General features: G+C 40.8%; 1 protein-coding gene across 1 annotated transcript; it reads right to left on the bottom strand.

Moving 5' to 3' along the window:
• Positions 1-17935: 17935 nt before the first annotated feature.
• LOC131230611 (receptor-like protein EIX2) lies at positions 17936-18734 on the bottom strand. Its single transcript, XM_058226507.1, has one exon. It carries the CDS (start codon positions 18732-18734, stop codon positions 18129-18131), a length of 606 nt encoding a protein of 201 aa, XP_058082490.1. The 3' UTR covers positions 17936-18128.
• Between the last annotated feature and the right edge of the window lie 829 nt (positions 18735-19563).

The raw sequence follows: 19563 nt of genomic DNA, 5'->3' as shown, positions 1-19563 counted from the left end.
ATGCATTGGCATGTAGAGTCATCTAGATATATCTCTCTTTGAGGGAAAACACGGATTCATAATATCAATGATTGCATATGTACATGTTAGCATTCACCAAAATCTTCTAAGACATACATTATGAACCAAGGATCGCAGTAATGCAATAATTCAACATTCATATAACAACCATATCAAACAAAACAATTTCAACCATCAAATCATTTATCTTAATTATGTAGATATGAAACATGTTGGGATTCACTTACCTATTTGAGGTAGAGTTGAATCTTTCAATCAATTATACACTTCATAAAATTATACTTCAAACTCCTATTAAGATAATTTAGCTTATTCCAATTCAATGATATTATTCCAACAAATGGGGTCCACCCTTGACTTAAGTAAGACAACCCATCAAAATTCTTAACTTAGAATTTAGAAATCAATAGGGATTGTTGATCAATGCAATCGATCGATTGAGCCTGCTCGAGGACCCTCAATTGTTCTTCTGATCAATCAACCATAAATTGATGAAAATCCAAATAAAATATGTTAAGTCTCTGGACACTTTTAGCCACCTTTGATCGATCGATCGAAAATGGCGAATTAAATCAGATTACTCGCTGGACTATTTTGGTTGTCCTTGATCGAACTGATCGAGATCGCTCAAGTATACCCTCGATGGTTCGAACCTCGGAATCAATTGATCGAACCAAGTTACGAATTTTAAAATTGATTATTGGATAAAAACTGACACATATGATTGACAAACAAGCGCACTTACAGTTAGTTCGCTAGTTATAACTACTATGATAGCGTCCCTATTCTTATGGAAAATTAGCATACATGTAAGATCGTTGGAATTAATTTGCTTCACTCCAATTATTATATTTGTATTGACTTTGGTTGCCGAATATAATTTAGAAGTAAAACAGTTAGATACGAAGATTGCGTTTATACATGAGGAACTAGAAGAACAGATCTACATGAAGCAACCTAAAGTGTTTGAGGTATAGAAAAAGGAGAATTTAGTTTGCAAGTTAAAAAGGTCATTTTACTGCCTAAAACAGTTGCCTAAATAGTGGTATAAGAAAATTGATTCTTTTATATTGAGTTGGCGCTTTATCAAAATTGAATTTGATTATTGTATCTATTTTAGATCACTGGGTAATAGGAAATTCATTATTCCAATGTTGTATATTGATGATATACTTATCGCTAACCATAACATGTCTGAAATGTACACATTGAAGGTTGCTCAATTATCTAGGATATTCGAGATGAAAAATTTGGAGATAAAAAGGAAGATTCTCGGCATCGATATACACAGAGATGGGGAAAGGATCAGGCTATGACTATCTTAGGAGTAATATCTTAAGAAGGTCTTAGTCAATTTTGAATTGAAAAAGGTAAAATCAGTTAGCACACCGTACACTGCTCACTGTAAGCACCCCACCCTTGGCTAACAAGCTGATCAAGTTAGATGAAATCTCAAACCCAAACATAATCCTAATCCAAACCTTAAACATAACCCCCAAACCCAAACTTAATCCTATTTGAAACCTTAGACGTAACCCCTAAACCTTAACCCTAGAAACCTATGCCTTAGAAACCCTAAACCTAATCCATCCCTCAACTCAATCAAGTCAGAACCCGGTCAAACCCCAAGTCAACTCGTCGAGTCAATTCACATGGTTAGCATACCCAATCCAACAACACAGTCACTTACCTTGTTAAGCCCAACCCTAAAATAGGCCTATTTGAAGCCCAAATCCAAAGCCCATTCTCAGTACATAATAAAATAACAACATAAAACCCCTTAAAGCAGAGCCTTTACACATTTAGTAGAGCCTACCTGCCAAAGCAGGAGAACCCGCTTGGCACTGATGGCTCTATGAGAGCTTCCAACCATGTGGCAAGTCTCCTGCCTTAGCAAGTGCCTTGTACGTGCGGGTTCTCCCCCCTTGCAACCTTCAATCGTGTGCCATTGTGAATTGATTCTTATGCCCTCCTCCCTTAGCCAAAATTATGATCTGTGTCATCCAATCGATCCATTGAGATCTTTTCATATGGTAATCTCAAACCCCAACCATCCAAACACTTTTCAACGCCAAATTTGATAGGAATTACCAAAAAATTAGGTTTGAAAGCTATAAATAGCCAGCCTTCCATCTCATTTCAAGCATTGAAAATCAACCAAAAGCTTATGAAATCCCTTAAGCCTAACCAACCTATCATTTCACTAAAGAGAGGAAAGAGTCCAGCCTAGGTCAAGGTTAATCCAGTCTAATGTAAAGCCTCCTGAGAAATCTAAGTCTCGATCCAAGCCCCTTAATCCAATCTATCGCGACATTATTGTTCATCCTCATGTCTAGATTCTAAATCAGTTGCATCAGTCCTTAAATTAGTATTCTGCAATATTCATTCCCTTCTCAACCCCCTGCTTACCTTACCCATCAATATTACATTGCATAATACTACACACCTAATCAACCACGAGCGAATGCTCTATGGCTTGTCGATATAATCTAATCTTGTCCATCAAAAATCTAGTTGATCAGTCTATTTCTTCGGTAAGTGGGCAGTCAAGGTAAATTTAACTAGCCAAAATTATAGCTTAACGTAGGCAATGCATTCAACAAAATATTGCACACACCATAACATTATTAGTGTGCAAGAATTAATCCTAATCATCAAAGTTTCATAAGATTTTGTGAAGTAGAGATCGTTCATTCGTATGGGTAGAGTGAGTGTCTAATACATTCCATCTCTATAATCGTGGTCCCTTACTCAGAATTTTTGTTCATAAATTAAGGAGTCATCTTACGGAAGGAAATCTTTAGATTTTATCATAACATTTTTATAGGGTTTATCCGACTATGGAATTGGATTAATTGGCTAGTGACGATTCTAGTCAAATATAACCTCTTTACACTCACATCCACGAACATTTTCAAACTAGTTGCCTAGTGTGAGTGGGATCCGCAATCCAGGATCTAACCATCACACTCACTTTCAACTTTCTTTAGAGTTATATTTTATGTTAGATGAAGAAAAGTAATATGCCTCCTGTGTCCTACTCGATCATGGTTGGTAATTTTATGTACGTCATGGTTAGTATTGAACCTAATATTTCACATGCGGTTAGTGTTTTGAGTAGATATATATTGTGAGGCATTGAAATGACTACTTCATTATATATATAGTACCAAAGACTCCATATTGCTTTTTAAAATTTTTAAGGAGAAACTCGTAAGCTATAAAGATGCACATTATGCAGGGAACGTGGATAAGTTGAGCGAACTAAACCCGTATAGCCTACCCAGCTTGAGGATCTAAGTTGATCAGCTGAACTTAAGCTCAAGTAGTCTGCTGTCAAGCCAAGCGAAGCTAAGCGGTGCCAAAGTTGATTTGATTAGTCTCGGTGTCCAACTCTAACCAAGGGGCTCACTTTGACATTTGTTTATTATATCCGTGAAGTCCATCGTTCGCTTTAGGGCATGAGACAGAAAATGAAGCATATACAAGTCTTACGTGAATTAGGCATGGACGCTTAAAACTCAAGCACTGAAAGTTTCAGACGAAGCTGATATCTATGTTTTTTTCCCTTCATCTAGGTCTATTTGAACGTAACAATACGTCCGGTGGTAACTAAGCATTACAACGAGGCTAAGGAAGTTTTTAATAGTGATCGTTCAATCACCACCGTTTTGTAATGTGGTCCACCTGAGACTTGTATCTCTTCATTTTCATAGATCATGCTTAAAAGGAGCTTGGAAAATGGATGGACAGCGTAGATATGATAGATATTCATCAAGGTGGGGCCGCGGTCAGGGCCGCATCTAATATACTCCCATCTACTCGACCTTGCTTGTAGGAAGCGGATTGGCTAGTGTAGCTCGCACCATCTATATACCTGCTGTATTGGCGTCAGTAAGTTCCGTGGGTCTGATCATATCCAAACCGTCCATACATTTGGCTAGCGCGTCTTAAGGCTTGATGAAAAATAAGACAGATCTAACTATCAAGTGGACCACACTGCAAAAAGCAGTGGGGGATTGAACGTTTACCATTGAAACCATTTTTGGGGTCACAGAAGTTTTGTATCAATATGGAATTTCTTTTTCCTTTTAATTCAAGTCTTTGTGACCTTATGAACAGGTTGGATGAAAAAAAAAATGTTATTATGGGCCAACCAATTGTTTAATGGTGCAAATCATTATCTCTGCTGCTATTTGTGGTGTGGTCTAGATGATCTTTGAATATGTTTCATTTTTTAGATAATGCTATAAAATGATCTCTAAAAATAAATGAACGGTGTAGATGTAATAAATACATCAATGTGAGCCATGTAACTTTGATCTCCTTTGAACCATTCGTACAACTCAGAGCTCCAGGAGCGTCAGTGCTCGTCTTCGCACAACACGTACGCAGATCTATATCTGGTGTGTGGTACACCAGCCAATCCACTTCGCAAAGTCTCTCATGAAAGGGTTGATTACGCGTGCTGTATATGGCCTGTCACCCCTCTTTGAAGTCAGTGCGATGTTGATATGTTGGGGATTGAGTGGAGGAAAAACAACTTTCGCAGGCTTTTCAGTCTGAGATAAGAGGAGACATTTGATACTCTGAGAGAGGATGATGATCAATATGCCCTACTAGAAAATTAAATTGACACATTAAGTCGAATTAAACTGTCTAAACTTGCGTGACTGCTGTGGACCGCTCATTGCGTAAGAGTTAGATTGATTAGTTGATCCTTAATTCTGATCAATGGACTTTTGCTCATTAAGTTTGGTCTGTTAAATATTTTTAAAAACTGAACTCTATTAAATTTCCAATAATCATCTGAAATAAAGCTTGCTATCTGGACGGTCTAGCTTCAGTTAGTTGCATGCTACGTGTGCAATTCCTTGGTGCCTGTATATCAACGGCCACACACTGGCAGATCATACAAGTTTTTTCCTCCGCAAGATGATATTTACTGGTACCGTGGATGATGGGTAATGAATCCCTCCAGTTGCTTGGCTTGTCTTGTGATAGTCCCTGGTGGAAATTGGAGTATAGAGCACGCTGACGCTGGATTGCGTAGAGACCCCTGGTGAATAGAATCTGTGGGGCCCACTGTGATGTATGTGTTTTCTCCGAGCCGTGCATCTGTTTTTTCAGATCACTTTACGGAATGAGCCCAAAAAGAGGCAGATCTAAAGCTCAAGTGGACCGTAACATCTATCATTGGAAACTTCTTGGGAGCTCACGGTTGTTTTGGATCAAGCTGGTATTTGTATTCTTCTTTCGTCCAGTTCCATGTGGCATTATGAATACGTTGGATGGCAAATAAATATCTAGGAGGGCTCTAGGAAGGTTTCAACTGTGGGTGTCATTATCTTTAATGTTTCTTGTTGTGTGCCTCACTTGAGCCATGGGTCTGCCTAATGTTTTGTTTTCTCCCTGAAATGATCTGAAAAAATGAGTGGACGGTGTGGATGTAACACATACATCATGGTGGGCCCCACACAGTCGGGTCACAGCATGTTCTCCAAGCAATCCGCATCCGAATATGGATGGGTATGTCCCACCTTTTTTATGGTCATAATGTAGGGAAATTTTCTTGATTTGTCATTAGAGAAGATGATGAAAATGTTTAAAATTAAAAATGGTTATTAAGCTGTGGATTACGATTAGGAATGTCTGTAAGGAAAATTGGACGGTGCTGATGAATAAAAAGCTAACTAACAGTAGAACAGGCTGAATGATGGACGGAACGAGCTGCTTTATGAGGATGCATGCTGGAAATAGATGACAGGCAGCATGTGGGTCACCCGGTAGAGTGATAATGGCTAGGGTTTGGGCTGAGCCATTTTAGCCCAACACTTAAGCCCGCGCCTGTGCCGACATGGCTGAGCATAGCAGGTCCATGGCTATCCCTACTTTATCCATTAATCAAGTGGGCTACACATGCACAAAGAAATAGATATTTTAGAGAAATGAATCCAATAATGGTCTAACAAATAGATATTTTAGAGAAATGAAACCAATGGTCTACATTAGAGGTGGATGGATGACTTATTCTAAAACTAGAATGCATATTTGTGAGATATCACCTTTTTATTGTCACACGCCCACACACCCTTACACCGAACCCTTGACCTGGGGTTGAAACTCTTGTGAGTCTACCACCGGGCACGAGGAAGGACCCATTTCTGAGATATCACAGATTTACATAGAAAGTAGGTGATACTGGGTTGGGCCAAGCCCAAGAGCATACCAAAAATTGATCAGACTTAGCATGTGAGGCCAAGCGTTGTCTACGGACAAACTAGTAGGTTCAAGCCGGGCCCAAAGCCAGTCCAGTTCGTCAGGTCAGGTGAGTTACCGGCCCATTGCCAAGCTTTTTACTTTAGTGGGACTGGAATTCTCTGCAGCACCTATTTTACCAAACACATACGACAATAAGCTTTGTGAGCCCACCGTGTTTTATGCAGGACATCCACTCTTTCATCAGGTCTGCCCCTAGTTTCCAGGCCCTGGGGCGAAAGTCAGCGTGAGCCATAACTCAGCTGGGACACACCACAGGGAACAATGGGTATAGGATGCCGAGCATAGGTTTATGTGTAGGACCACCATGGTGTATATATTTCATCTAATAAGTCATTAATCATCAGTTATGGCTCACACTGCGGAAGATAGTATGAACAAATATCATCATGATACAAAACTGTTGTCGCCCCATGCGTTCAATCTCACTGTTTTGTGTGGTACGCCCCCACATGAGTTTTGGACTTTCCTGACTTTTAGAAACCTGTCTATTGTAGTCTTTCAAAACTGATAAACCGGGAGGATTTGTCACGGACACCGCTATTAACCCCACAAATCGTACAAGAGTGTATGTGTGCCTGGGATTACATGCAATCCCCTCCAAGTGAAACCCGAGAATTCAGGACCGTAGCTTTTCAATGTTCCACGTCATCGTCAGGTCACATATTTTCTCTTTCACTAATGGACTGCCTATTACACAATCCAACTTTTACCCTCACTAGGCCCCACCATGGTTTATGTGTTATATCAATTTTTCCGGGGCTAGTCTAGAGCACAGTCCAAAAAATGAGGTACATATAAAGCTCAAGGGGACCACACTATAGAAAGTAATAGGATTGTTGTTAACTTCCCAGGGTCCATTGTGAGGTTTATTTGCTATCTAACCTCTTCACAAAGCCACACAAACTAGATTGAAGGGAAAACACAAATATAAGCTTCACCAGTAGGCATCCAATTCCCACTGTTTCCTATGGTGTGGCCCACTTGAGCTTTAGATCTGCCTTGCTTTTGGCCTAATGCCCTAAAAGGTATGAAAAAAAATGGATGGACAGTGTGGATCTAATACATACATCACGATGGAGCCACGGAAGTTCCATATGTCAACACCTCTGGTTTTCTTCTCGGTCCATAAAGCAATGGATTTTCTTGACTCTAGAAATAGATGTGGACCTGTGATGATGTATTTCTTAGATCTACACTGTTCATTTACTTTTTTCAGATCAATTTTTTTTTTTTGGTTATGAGCCTAAAAACAGGCAGGTCCCAAGCTCAAGTGGACCACAATACATGAAATATTAGGAATTTAGGTTATTGTTGAAATTTTTTTGAACCACATAAGGCTCTAATCAAGCTGATATTTGTGTTTAACTTTGATCCAAGTATGGGTAACTTTATGAACACATTAGACGAATAAAGCTTACGGTTGTCCCCGGAAGGTTTCAACACTAGTTTGTTCAATCCTCATTGTTTTTTATGGTGCGGTGTTGAGGGCCTTTGCACAAAACCTTAAGATTTAGCCTCTCAAAAACACCAGAATTATGGGATAATAAAGCAACGAAATAAATCAAAACACAAACCACACAACATAAGATTTTTACGTGGAAAATCCTCAAAGAGGTAAAAACCACAGGACCTCGTCCAGATCAACAATTCACTTTGAAGTAGAACGTTACAACCGATCACAAGCACACACCGCTTGGATCAAACCTTCTTCACTCACGCAGGAGTAGATAAACAATAAGAGAATAGAAGAAAAACGGAGAGATCTCACCGATTACGAGGACATAGAAGCGCTGAGACGTTTTTTACATAATAGATCACCTCTACGAGCATAACCATCCCTTCCACAAGCTTCCTCTCTCTCTCTCTCTCTCTCTCTCTCTCTCTCTCTCTCTCTCACCTTAGCCGTCAAAACCCTTAGCACAATAGTTTTAGAAAGCCTTCTCCATACCCTAGAAAAGCCCTAGGGACCCCTATTTATAGTTTAGGCAACTTCCTTCCGCACCATGGCGAAAACCGCCTTAAATTTACGCAGTCGGCACAAAATCCAGACATGAATCTGCGTAACCTCGACTGGTCGAGTGGCACGGAAAAATACAAACCAAACTCGCTGGAGATCGAGTCGAGCCAGTCCTCGACTGGTCGACCGGCACCCTCGACCGGTTGAGTGACGAGGAGAAAACCCCATCAAATTTTTCCCTTTTCGACTAGGGAGGAATTCATCTTCTTCAAGCCAGCTCGGTTTCTACAAACCTCAAACTTGCCCTTGAGCAAATCCTTGGTCATCATATCTGACCCATTATCGTCCGTGTGGACCTTCTTAAGTTGTAACACCTTCTGTTCTAAAATATCTCTGATCTAGTGATAACGAATCTTTATGTGCTTCGACTTGGAGTGCTGACTTGGATTCTTGCTCAAATGTATAGCACTTTGACTATCGCAATAGACTACGTGCTGCTCCTGCTTTGGGCTAAGTTCCTGTAGGAACCTCTTCATGAAAAGCATCTCTTTACATGCCTCGTGACTGTAATGTACTTGTCCTTTGTCATCCACAATGCTACGACCTTCTGTAGCTTGCTTTGCCAAGAAACCGTTCCCCCTGCAAATGTAAACATGAACCATAATGTAAACTTCCTAAAGTCTATCTCACCTGCTATATCTACATTTGTATAGCTCTCTAACATAGGTTTTCCATCACCATAGCATAAACTCAACCTGGATGAGCCTCTTAGATACCGCAGTATCCATTTCACTGCTGCCTAATATTCTTTGCCAGGATTGACAAGATACAGGCTGACAATACCAATCGCATATGCTATGTCTGGGCGCGTACACACCATAATATACATCAAACTTCCTACTGCTGACGCATAGGGTATCTTCTGCATCTCATCCACATCTGCCTTCATCTTGGGACACTGCCTGTCGCTCAATCTGAAGTGACCATCCAGTGGAGTACTGACCGGCTTCGCTTCATTCATATTGAACCGCTCTAGGACTTTCTCAATATACCGCTCTTGTGACAACCAAAGCTTCATGCTGTTTCTATCACGGGTTATCTCCATTCTTAGGATCTATTTAGTCGGGTCCAAGTCTTTCATCGCAAACGACTTGTCCAATTCCTGTTTCAGCCTCTCAATCTTCTTGATGTCTTTTCCCATGATGAACATGTCATCAACGTATAACAATAGAACTAAAAAATCATCATTTGAGAACTTGCGCGTGAACACACAGTGGTCCGACTCTGTTCTGTTATATCCATGCTTTAACATAAACGAATCGAACTTCTTGTACCATTGCCGTGAAGTTTGTTTCAGCCTATACAAGCTCTTCTTCAGCCTACACATCATATGCTCTTTGCCCTTGACTTCAAACCCCTCTGGTTGGTGCATGTAAATCTCTTCTTCCAGGTCACCATGGAGAAAGACAGTTTTAACATCTAACGGCTCTATCATCAGATCCATGTTAGCCGCCAACCCAAGCAACACCCGTATGGATGTCATCTTCACCACTAGTGAGAATATCTCCTTGAAGTCTATACCTTTCCTCTAACCGAACCCTTTTACCACAAGTCTGGCCTTAAACCTCGTATATGAATTCTTCTACTCAATCTTCTTTCTGAACACTCACTTGTTGCTCAGAGTTTTCTTGCCCTTAGGCAATTTCATCATATCATACATGTGGTTCTTATGTAAGAATTCCATCTCCTCTTGCATAGTTTTCAACCACTCCCCCTTATGCTCGTTGGTTAGGGCTTCAAAATAATCTTCTGTCTCTCCTCCATCAGTGAGCATAATGTACTCATGCGGCGAGTACCTCTTGAACGGCTGTCTGTCCCTAAATGACCTCCTCACCTGTGGCTCAACAGGTGGATCAGGTGGGGGCTGCTCCCCCGGTCCATCTTCTGTAGGAACTCCCTCGTCCTCTGCACCTTATTGTACTCCCCTGTCATCAGGCACCATAGGAGGAATAACCGGATTCATATCCTCTAGCTCACCTGAAGTAGGCTGGTCCTTCTTTCGCTTACAAATGTCTTCTATACATTGATCTTCAAAGAATACCACATCTCTACTCCTTATGAGCTTCTTTTCGGTCGGATCCCACAAGCTGTAACCGAACTTTTCATCACCGTACCCCAAGAACACACATTGTCTGATCTTCATATCAAGCTTGGACCTCTCGTCCTTTGGTACGTGAACGGATGCCTTGCATCCAAACACCCTGAGATGACTGTTATGATGGATCCTATCTAGTATACACCTTCTCAGGTACCTCTTTATTCAACGGGGTTGATGGAGACCTATTTATCAGATACACTGCCGTGTACATTGCTTCTCCCTAGAACATCTTGGGCAACTTCGCATGGGATAACATGCATCTCATCCCATGCATCTGATTTTCTCTAAAATGGTGCGATTCATTCACTCAGCCACACCATTATGCTGGGGAGTCTTGGGAACCGACTGTTCATGCCGTATACCTAGGGACTTACAATACTCATGTAGGTCACCAATGTATTCACCACTATTGTCAGTGCAGATGCATTTCAATAATCTACCTCTCTTTCAACCATAGCAAGAAACAATTTAAACACACCAAAGACCTCATCTTTGGATTTCAAAGCATAAACCTAAACCCTCTTAAATGCATCATCTTTAAAAGTGACAAAAAACAATGCCCCACCCAAGGTTTTTGTCCTTATAGGACCACAAACATTAGAATAAACTAAATCTAATGCATGCACTTTATTAACATAAGAAGCGGTTTTAACAAATGAAACTCTATGCTATTTCCCTGATAAACAATCAATATAGGTTTTGAGAGGTATATCTGTCACGTATGAAAGGAGCCGCTTCTTTACTAGTACCTGAAGCCCTTTTTCACTCATGCGGCCTAGACACCTGTGTCACATGTCAATAGCTGAATCTTCCGCTGCGTTTAACCCACCCTTGCACACATTGACACTTGCCTTGTAAAGGGTGCAACACTTCTTTCTTCTGGCTGCGATTAATGAACCCTTGATGAGCTTCCAACGCCTGCCAGCAAACCGACTTTCATAGCCATCACCATCCAACCTTCCCGTCGACATCAAGTTGAGGCGAAGGTCTGGGATATGTCTCACATCCCTTAGAACCAATGTGCAGCCCACATTGATCTTCACATAAATATCACCGACCCCTACAATCTTTGATACGCCATAATTTCTTTTCTTCAGGGTCTCAAAGTCACCTGACTTGTAGCTTGTGAAGAAGTCCCTATGTGGAGTTGCATGAAACGAGGCTCCTGAGTCTATCACCCAGTCGGTGTCCTGACTCGTAGCTGTGAGACATACATTGTGATCTGCTGAAAGAATAACTACAACGTCGCCATCTGAAGTGACCGCAGTGGAATTTGATTCATCTTCCTTCTCATTTCTTTTTCCTTTTTTGTCGTTCTTATTCTTGCGACATTTATGCTTATAGTGACCCTTCTTTCTACAATTCAAGCATTCAATGTCCTTTCTGGTACTTGACTTACTTATTGATTTATCTCGGACTTTCCCACCCTTTCGGTTTTTACCTCTCCCTCGTTCTTGTGTCACAAGGGTCTCTTGCTGAGTAGACCCCTGAGACTTCCTCCCTGTCTCCTCATTGAAGAGACAACTAGTTACCTGTTCCATATATACCTTTTTGTCTGGCACAGAGTTACTTAGAGACATTACCAATGTTTCCCAACTATCAGGCAATAAATTAAGTAATAACAAAGCCTGTAATTCATCGTCCAGAACCATCTTCATAGCGGAGAGCTGGTTCAATATATTGCTGACTTCATTCATGTGCTCAGCCACAGAACTACCATCTTTGAACTTGAGATTCACAAATCGTCTTATTAGAAAAATTTTATTACCGGCTGTCTACCTCTCATACAGCCCTTGTAGTTTCAGCTATAGGTTAGCGGCTGAGGTCTCCGTAGACACATGGTGGAATACGGAATCGTCCAACCATTGTTTAATAAACCCCACCACTTTTTGGTCTAATTTCTTCCAATCATCATTTGTTATATCCTTTGTCTTGGCTAACATGCCAAGGATTGGAGCATACAAGTCCTTGCAATAAAGCAAGTCTTCCATCTTAGCCTTCCATATGGTCTAGTTAGAACTATTGAGACTGATCATCCTTGATAAGTCACCTTCCATAATTCAGAATCGATCCCACTCCGTTTAATAAACTTAGCTCTGATACCACTTTGTTGGGGGCCTTTGCACAAAACGTTAGGATTTAGTTTTCCAAAAACACTAGAATTATGAGATAATAAAGCAATGAAATAAATCAAAGCACAAACCATACAACACAAGAGATTTTTACGCGAAAAACCCTCAAAGAGGTAAAAACCACCGGACCTTGTCCAGATCAACAATCTAATATGAAGTAGAGCGTTACAACCGATCACAAGCACACATCGCTTGGATTAAACCTTCTTCACTTATGCAGGAGTGGATAAACAATAAGAGAATAGAAGAAAAACAGAGAGATCTCACCGATTACGAGGACGTAGAAGCGCTGAGACGTTATTTGCACAATAGATCACCTCTATGAGCATAACCTTCCCACAAGCTTTCTCTCTCTCTCTCTCTCTCTCTCTCTCTCTCTCTCTTTTCTCTCTCACCTTAGCCGTCAAAACCCTTAGCATAATAGCTTTAGAAAGCCTTATCTATGCCTTAGAAAAGCCCTAGGCAACTCCCTTCCGCACCATCGCGAAAACCGTCTTAAATTTACGTAGTCCGCACAAAATTTGGATATGAATTTGCGTAATCTCGACTGGTCGAGCAAAGTCCTCGATTAGTCGAGCGGAGCCTCAACCGGTCGAGTAGACTCCTTGACTAGTTGAGCAGCACAGAAAAATACAAACCAAACTTATTGGAGTTCGAGTCGACCCAGTCTTTGACTGGTCAACTAGTACCCTCGACCAGTGGAGTGAAGCTCTCGACTGGTCGAGTGATGAGGAGAAAACCCCATCATGCGGCTCACTTGAGCTCTAGATGTACCTCATGTTTGGGTTCATGCATGCTCTAAAATAATCTTGAAAATTTGATGGATAATGTGGATCTAACACAAAAATCATGGTGGCGCTTGAAAAAGTTCCATGCGTTGGAAGTTGTGTTGTGTAGCAAGCAATCGATGGATGGAGAAATTGGGTGTATTTTGTAAGCTAGATTCATCGGAAATGGCATGGAACAAAGCGGAGCGGGCACTGGAATTTTCTGTGCTTTCAACACAGACGATCCACATTCAAAACTGGCATCTTGCCTTTTCCTATTTGGAAGTCTTTATCAAAGGGAATCTAATTTGGAGCCATGTTTAACATTTCAACGTCGGATAAGAGGGTGCTTTGATAATCTGACAGAGTATGATGATCACCCGAAGGTACTTGGAAATTATGCCAGGATGGGTCATCACCTAGGAATCAGATTTGTTAAGCCTTTCTAAACTCTAATTAATGGACTTCCATTCGTTGAATTTGGACCTTCAATTATTTTTCTTTTCAGTTGTCCACTGTATATCCAAAAATTATCTACTTAAATAATCCATCAGTATAACTTTTAGCCTGCGATCATCTAAATTAAGTACTGTATTGAGAATGACTGGATGACCCTAGAAGCCGTGTTGCACAAGGCACTCACGTTTTTGTCTGGGTATGGATGGAGTCAACAAAAGTCGGAAACAACAAATTTTAAAAAAGAAGAAGAAAAAAGAAAAAGGGGGTCGCATTAGTGGGTTGTTGGGATCTTGTATTTAATGGAGTGAAATCTTGCTTGAAAGTTTCATAGACAAATGGGGGAGAGATTTGATACTCCAGTAGAGTATGCTGGTCAATATACAGGTATGGAAAACTGTATTGACATATTAATTCAAATTAAACCAACAAAATTGACTGGCTACAACAGATGGCTCATCACCTAAAAATGGGATCGATTAATCCATCCTTAACTCTAATTAATGGACTTTTTGTTCATTGAATTTGGAATGTTCACTATTTTTAAATTTGGACTCTTTATTAAATATCAAATAACCATTTATTCCTTAGCGCGTGTGTATCAACCTTTACACACTGGCAGACCATCCAAGTTTTTCTGACGACTGGCAGTGGTTCCATGTTGGTTGTCACAGTCAGTACTGTCTCATGTGGAAAGTTGAATGCGGGTGGAGCATGGCCTATCTCCTAGAAGGCTTTTGCCACGTTGAATATTCTTTGATTTGACATTTGAGAAAATTCGTGGAAATGTCCAAAATGAAAAAGGCTACTTGGGTGAGAACTATAGGTGTCAGTGGGTCAAGTTCTTGTTTTGGGCAAGCAAAAGCCCAGCCCATTAATCAGATCGGCCGAAATGCCCGGACTGAACCAAACCTGTGATCCATTTTCCTAGGCCCAAGTACAAAGTCGTCAAGCAACCAGACTCATTTAATTATAGTCAGTCATCAGGGGCTCGAACGAGCCCACCTAACCTGGCATGACTTTTTTGATGTTTAAGTATGGAATTTGGAGATTTTGGGGCCGATGATATGCCAGACATGGCCAATTAGTGCATGCATACCTGCACACATGTGCCATATTTACAGTCTATCAAATTATTTTAGATTTTGGGCCAGGTTAAGTTAGGTCATCTAGCCTAGCCCATTGATAAGTCATATGTATGAGCTGGGTCATATATATATAAGGTTCAAGCCAAGCATGACCCATTTACTTAACGGAGCAGTACATTTTCTAATATGAGCCGGACCTTTTACCTATTTAGGTTGGTCCAAACCTGATTCAAAAGGACCGACGGCCCGGCCCAACCCGTTGCCAACCCGAGTGTGGAAGTAACTATATCCCTCCCATGCCTACACGTTGTTGGGGTCAAGTACAGAGGAAATTAGAGTTGCGTTTGGGTTGGGCACCTTGTGTTGGAGTTCAGGTTAGATCAAGTTGTGGGTTAGGCTCTCTTGAGGTCAGGTCAGGTGCAATTTGACCCTCAACCCGACCTGACTGCCTAAGTTGGGCTGCTAATTAGGTTAGATAAGGTAATCTTAATTGCTAAGCGAGGATAGAAGATCTATGGCTCATAACACTAACATCCATTTACTTGGGAAGATTTCTCAATGGCATGCAACCTAAAATCATGTTAAGAATCCTCGGGTATGGTTTATTTGAACTTTCTATTTTTGAGTAAATTAAGCTTTAGAAGAGCTTTGCTATTTTGAGCAATTTCAGAATAGGATTTGGATTTTCTTTATTAGTGTTGTAATAGAGAAATCATATATACATTTTTCAATGAAATATTCAAATTTTTTCTCCTATTTTCCTATGGACTTACTAACTCTCCCAGTGAATTTAAGGTTTTAATCAATTGAGGAAGACAGTGATCTTTCTTCTGTTGTTTCGTACTCTCACTTGCATCATCTAAAATCACTCAAGCTTAAGCCTGGCCCAAGAATTGGTCAGACCATCCATGCAAGGCCAAGCAGTGTACATGGGCAAGCTAATGGGTCCAATCCCGGACCAAAGCCAAGTTAAGCACGTCATGTCAGGTAGGTTGCCGGCTAACACGTACAAAATAATAATAATAACACTGTGGGCACACTATGTTCATCAGTTATACCTCTATGGATTCCGAGTGGGCATAATAAACAATAAGCCACAACTAGGCCGAGGCACAACACAGAGCAATCAGTATGGGATGCCAACCATAGGTTTATGTGTAGGACACAATGTCTCAACACTGAGGTCTTGGCTGACAGTGAAGTGTGAACTGACAGTGTCGTGTACTAACAAGCTAACAGAAAAAAGAAAAAAGAAAAAATGTGTAGGACACAATGGTGTTTGTATTTCATGAGCCCATTAATCATCAGCCGTGGCTCACGAGGATGAAGAGAAAATACGAAAGCAAGCCTAATGCAAAACTCAAGCAGGCCACATCACATGAATTTAGCGATTTTAGATACGATTTTGTAGGTACGGTGAACGTAAGGATTCTCAGGTGATTGATCGAGTGAATGACACACAACAACATGGTGGGTCCCACAGGACTTAAAGGTTGTACATGCTGTGTAAAACAGGTGTTGTAGAGATTCCAGTACCCCTTAGTGGAGGTTGCATGGGACATTATTGACATTGACTGGGCAATCCTGGAAGACTTCCAAGGTTGATGAAAAAAAAAAAAGCGCATTAGTGGGAGGCTGGTATCCGCATTGAGCGGAGTAAAATACTCTTGTAGACTTTTCAATATAAGATGTAGCAGTGATTTGATACCATCGCAACAGCGTAAATGGATGGTGTAGATGCGTAGAAAGCTAACTAATAACAGAACACGAAGCTGAAATGGTGGACCCGTGATCACACAATATGGAAATGTACCTGGAATGCATGTGAACGATTTAACGCCGGCATGCTACTAAATAAAGATGCATGTGGGGGAAGCAGCATGTGGGTCCCTGAGAGTGGAGTTTCCAAGCTCAGCAATGAAACTATTTTTTAAGGCGTCTACCTAATGTTTAAAATAACTCAATCACCATGCTTGCATTAAATCCACATATTTTAAAATAAAAATCATTTTGAGTCTTTGGCACAAAATAAATTACTTTTCTGAGGCCTCATCATCCCTAATGTTTCTCTTATTATTTGTTGAAAGATAGCTACCTCTTTTGTTTTTTGTGGGTTTTTGTTCTGTTTCCCAGGTGATTCGTATCCACAGCATGGCCATCAAGTCAACAGTATGATTATTGAACGTTGGCCGACTTGTAAGGGCCAATGATCCCTCTTTTCAGTTTCAAATTTCCTTAATTCCATACATCAAAGAGGAAGTATATGATCCATCCTCCTGTGTTGTTTATATTATCGTCGGGTCATTAGTCCATAGAAGTGGCCCCCAAATTTCATCGGTCCAAATGGCTACTCTGATAGGCTCCATGAGAGAGAGAAAGGGTTAGTATTTTAATCTTTTGGTCAAGCAAATTAAAATAGAGAAAAAATGACTTTGCCTTAAGATAGTTGTGAAGTAATAAAAGGGTCTTTTTTTTCCTCTCAGAGAAAAAGAGAATAAAAAGAAGAGAAAATGAAGTTTTGTATAAGAGGAAGAACAAGAGCCTTCTATTACTGAAATCTTCACATTTGAGTTTATGAGGGTCTATCCACAACTCCGGTATCTTTAATTGTTTTCTCCAAGGGTTGTATCGGGGGTTTCTACAATCTCTAGTTGGTGAGAAATTACTTTCTTTAATCGTTCCTTATAATTCACATTTGGGTGAAGTAGTTTGGGTATTCAGTAGAGGTTTCTTGATAATTGTACTTCCATTAATTCTATTATAGTAGATTTGTATTGGATCAGGCCTTGTGGTTTTTTTCTTTACATCGAAGGGTTTTTCATATAAAAAATCTTGGTCTCTTATATCCTACATGTTTGATGATTTGATTGTTTGTGTAAAAATTGATTTTCACCATTTAAATCTTTTATATGGTTAATCCTATTCATTTGAACATAGAAATGAAAGGTGGGTGGTTTCCCAACGCCCTAATACATCTATTATGCACAAGGGATGGTCCTAGGTGGGGTCCCATCGTTTGCACTCATGCCACTTGTTTTAAAAGATATTTACACCCATGCCACTTGCAATAAACATACAAAAAAGAGTAAATATCAACATATAAATAGAAGAAAATGCACAAATCAAGGCACAAGGAACATAAAGAGTATAATGTAAACATTTAACTTGGAACAAAACATACAATGTGGTTTTATTTATTAATTTCCCAGGAGAGTAGAAGTCCATCACTTCTTTCAGCCTCACTCCCAACTTAGCCACCATTGCTGTCTATGACCTGAAGAGCTTATGTTTCATGCGGTCGAAAAACTGATAATAAGCAATCCTCCATGACCTGTTGAAGATAAGAAAACCACAAAATCCACAAAATCCCACCACAAATCCTGGTGCCATGCTTGTGAAAAACCATACCATTTCCAATCCTTCTTCCTCTTTTTCTATTCCACCACCTTTGGACAACGGAGTTTGCCATGTTTCATCTTTTGGGCACTCTGGAAGTGGAGGCCCACAAAGATCAAAGTTGCCAGCATAAATGGACGGATCAGTAAATGTCTGCAGCTGGCTGCCGGTCGGAATCTGCCCTGACAGGTTGTTATGTGACAAATCCAAGCTACTCAAGAAATTTAATGCTGACAAGCTCTGGGGAATAGCACCCGAAAGATGATTCCGCGATAAATCAAGAGATTGTAACTGTCGCAAGCCATCGATAGTTGCTGGAATCTTTCCCATCAAATGATTCTCAGATAGGTTTAGTCCTTGCAACCCAGAAAGAGTTGCTAGTTCTTCAGGGATCTCCCCAGATAAATGATTACTTGAAAGGTCTATGACTATTACGAGTGAAAGCGTCTTGGTATAATGGAGTTCCTTTCCTTTCATTGCAAGACCCGTATCTTAGTCCGTACCGTTCCGTATGCCTTTGTGGTCCTTCTGGTCGAATTTCGGCGACTCACGATCTGTAAACGGCGTCTGCTCGTGATCTTGAGCTGGATCTTGTCGCTCTGAGTCGGCTCGACCCGAGACTTATATCATTGCAACCGCGTCGTCGTCGCGGTTCCGATGCCGCGTATTACGCGACAAGCCAGTACCCAGGCCAAGAGATGTGGGCCCGCGTTTAGTTCGAGAAAAAATGTCGCGCGTTGCAATCCCTAGAAAATTCATCACATCAATCACTTCACTTGTCAAAGTACACCCATTAATCTATCCCATCCCTAAGAACAAAAGCAACCTTAAAAATCAACTCTATCCCTTACCCAAGTACACCCTTACATCCCTCTCTCCCATCACTCCTCTCCCATCACCCCTCTCTCCCTCTCATTTTCTCTCTCCATTTTCAAACAACACCCCATGGAGCACCCAACGTCTACAGCTCCATGAGAGGAGCTAGTGTGGCTCACCTTTCTAACTCTCATCTCCACCCTCCGAAATCAATCTCGACTGTTGAATCGCACCCTTTGGATCTCTAAGATGCGTTAATGGAAGAAGAAAGTCCAAGAAGAAGGCCGATTGGTGGGTGCTTCTCTCTCTCTCTCTCTGAATGGTAATGATGATGAAGGGGTGAGTGTGGCCCACCATGAATCATATTTTTCATGTGTGACCCATTGGATGAATGTGTTGGATCTACGCCATCCAGCCCATTAGCGGACCAAGATGAAGGAAAAACACAAGTATCAGATTGATCCAAATCAGGTGGGCAACGTTTATGTGG

This window comes from Magnolia sinica, chromosome 17, assembly GCF_029962835.1.
Source record: "Magnolia sinica isolate HGM2019 chromosome 17, MsV1, whole genome shotgun sequence".
Taxonomy (NCBI): Eukaryota; Viridiplantae; Streptophyta; class Magnoliopsida; order Magnoliales; family Magnoliaceae; genus Magnolia; species Magnolia sinica.
This window is presented reverse-complemented; position numbering and strand designations above follow the sequence as displayed.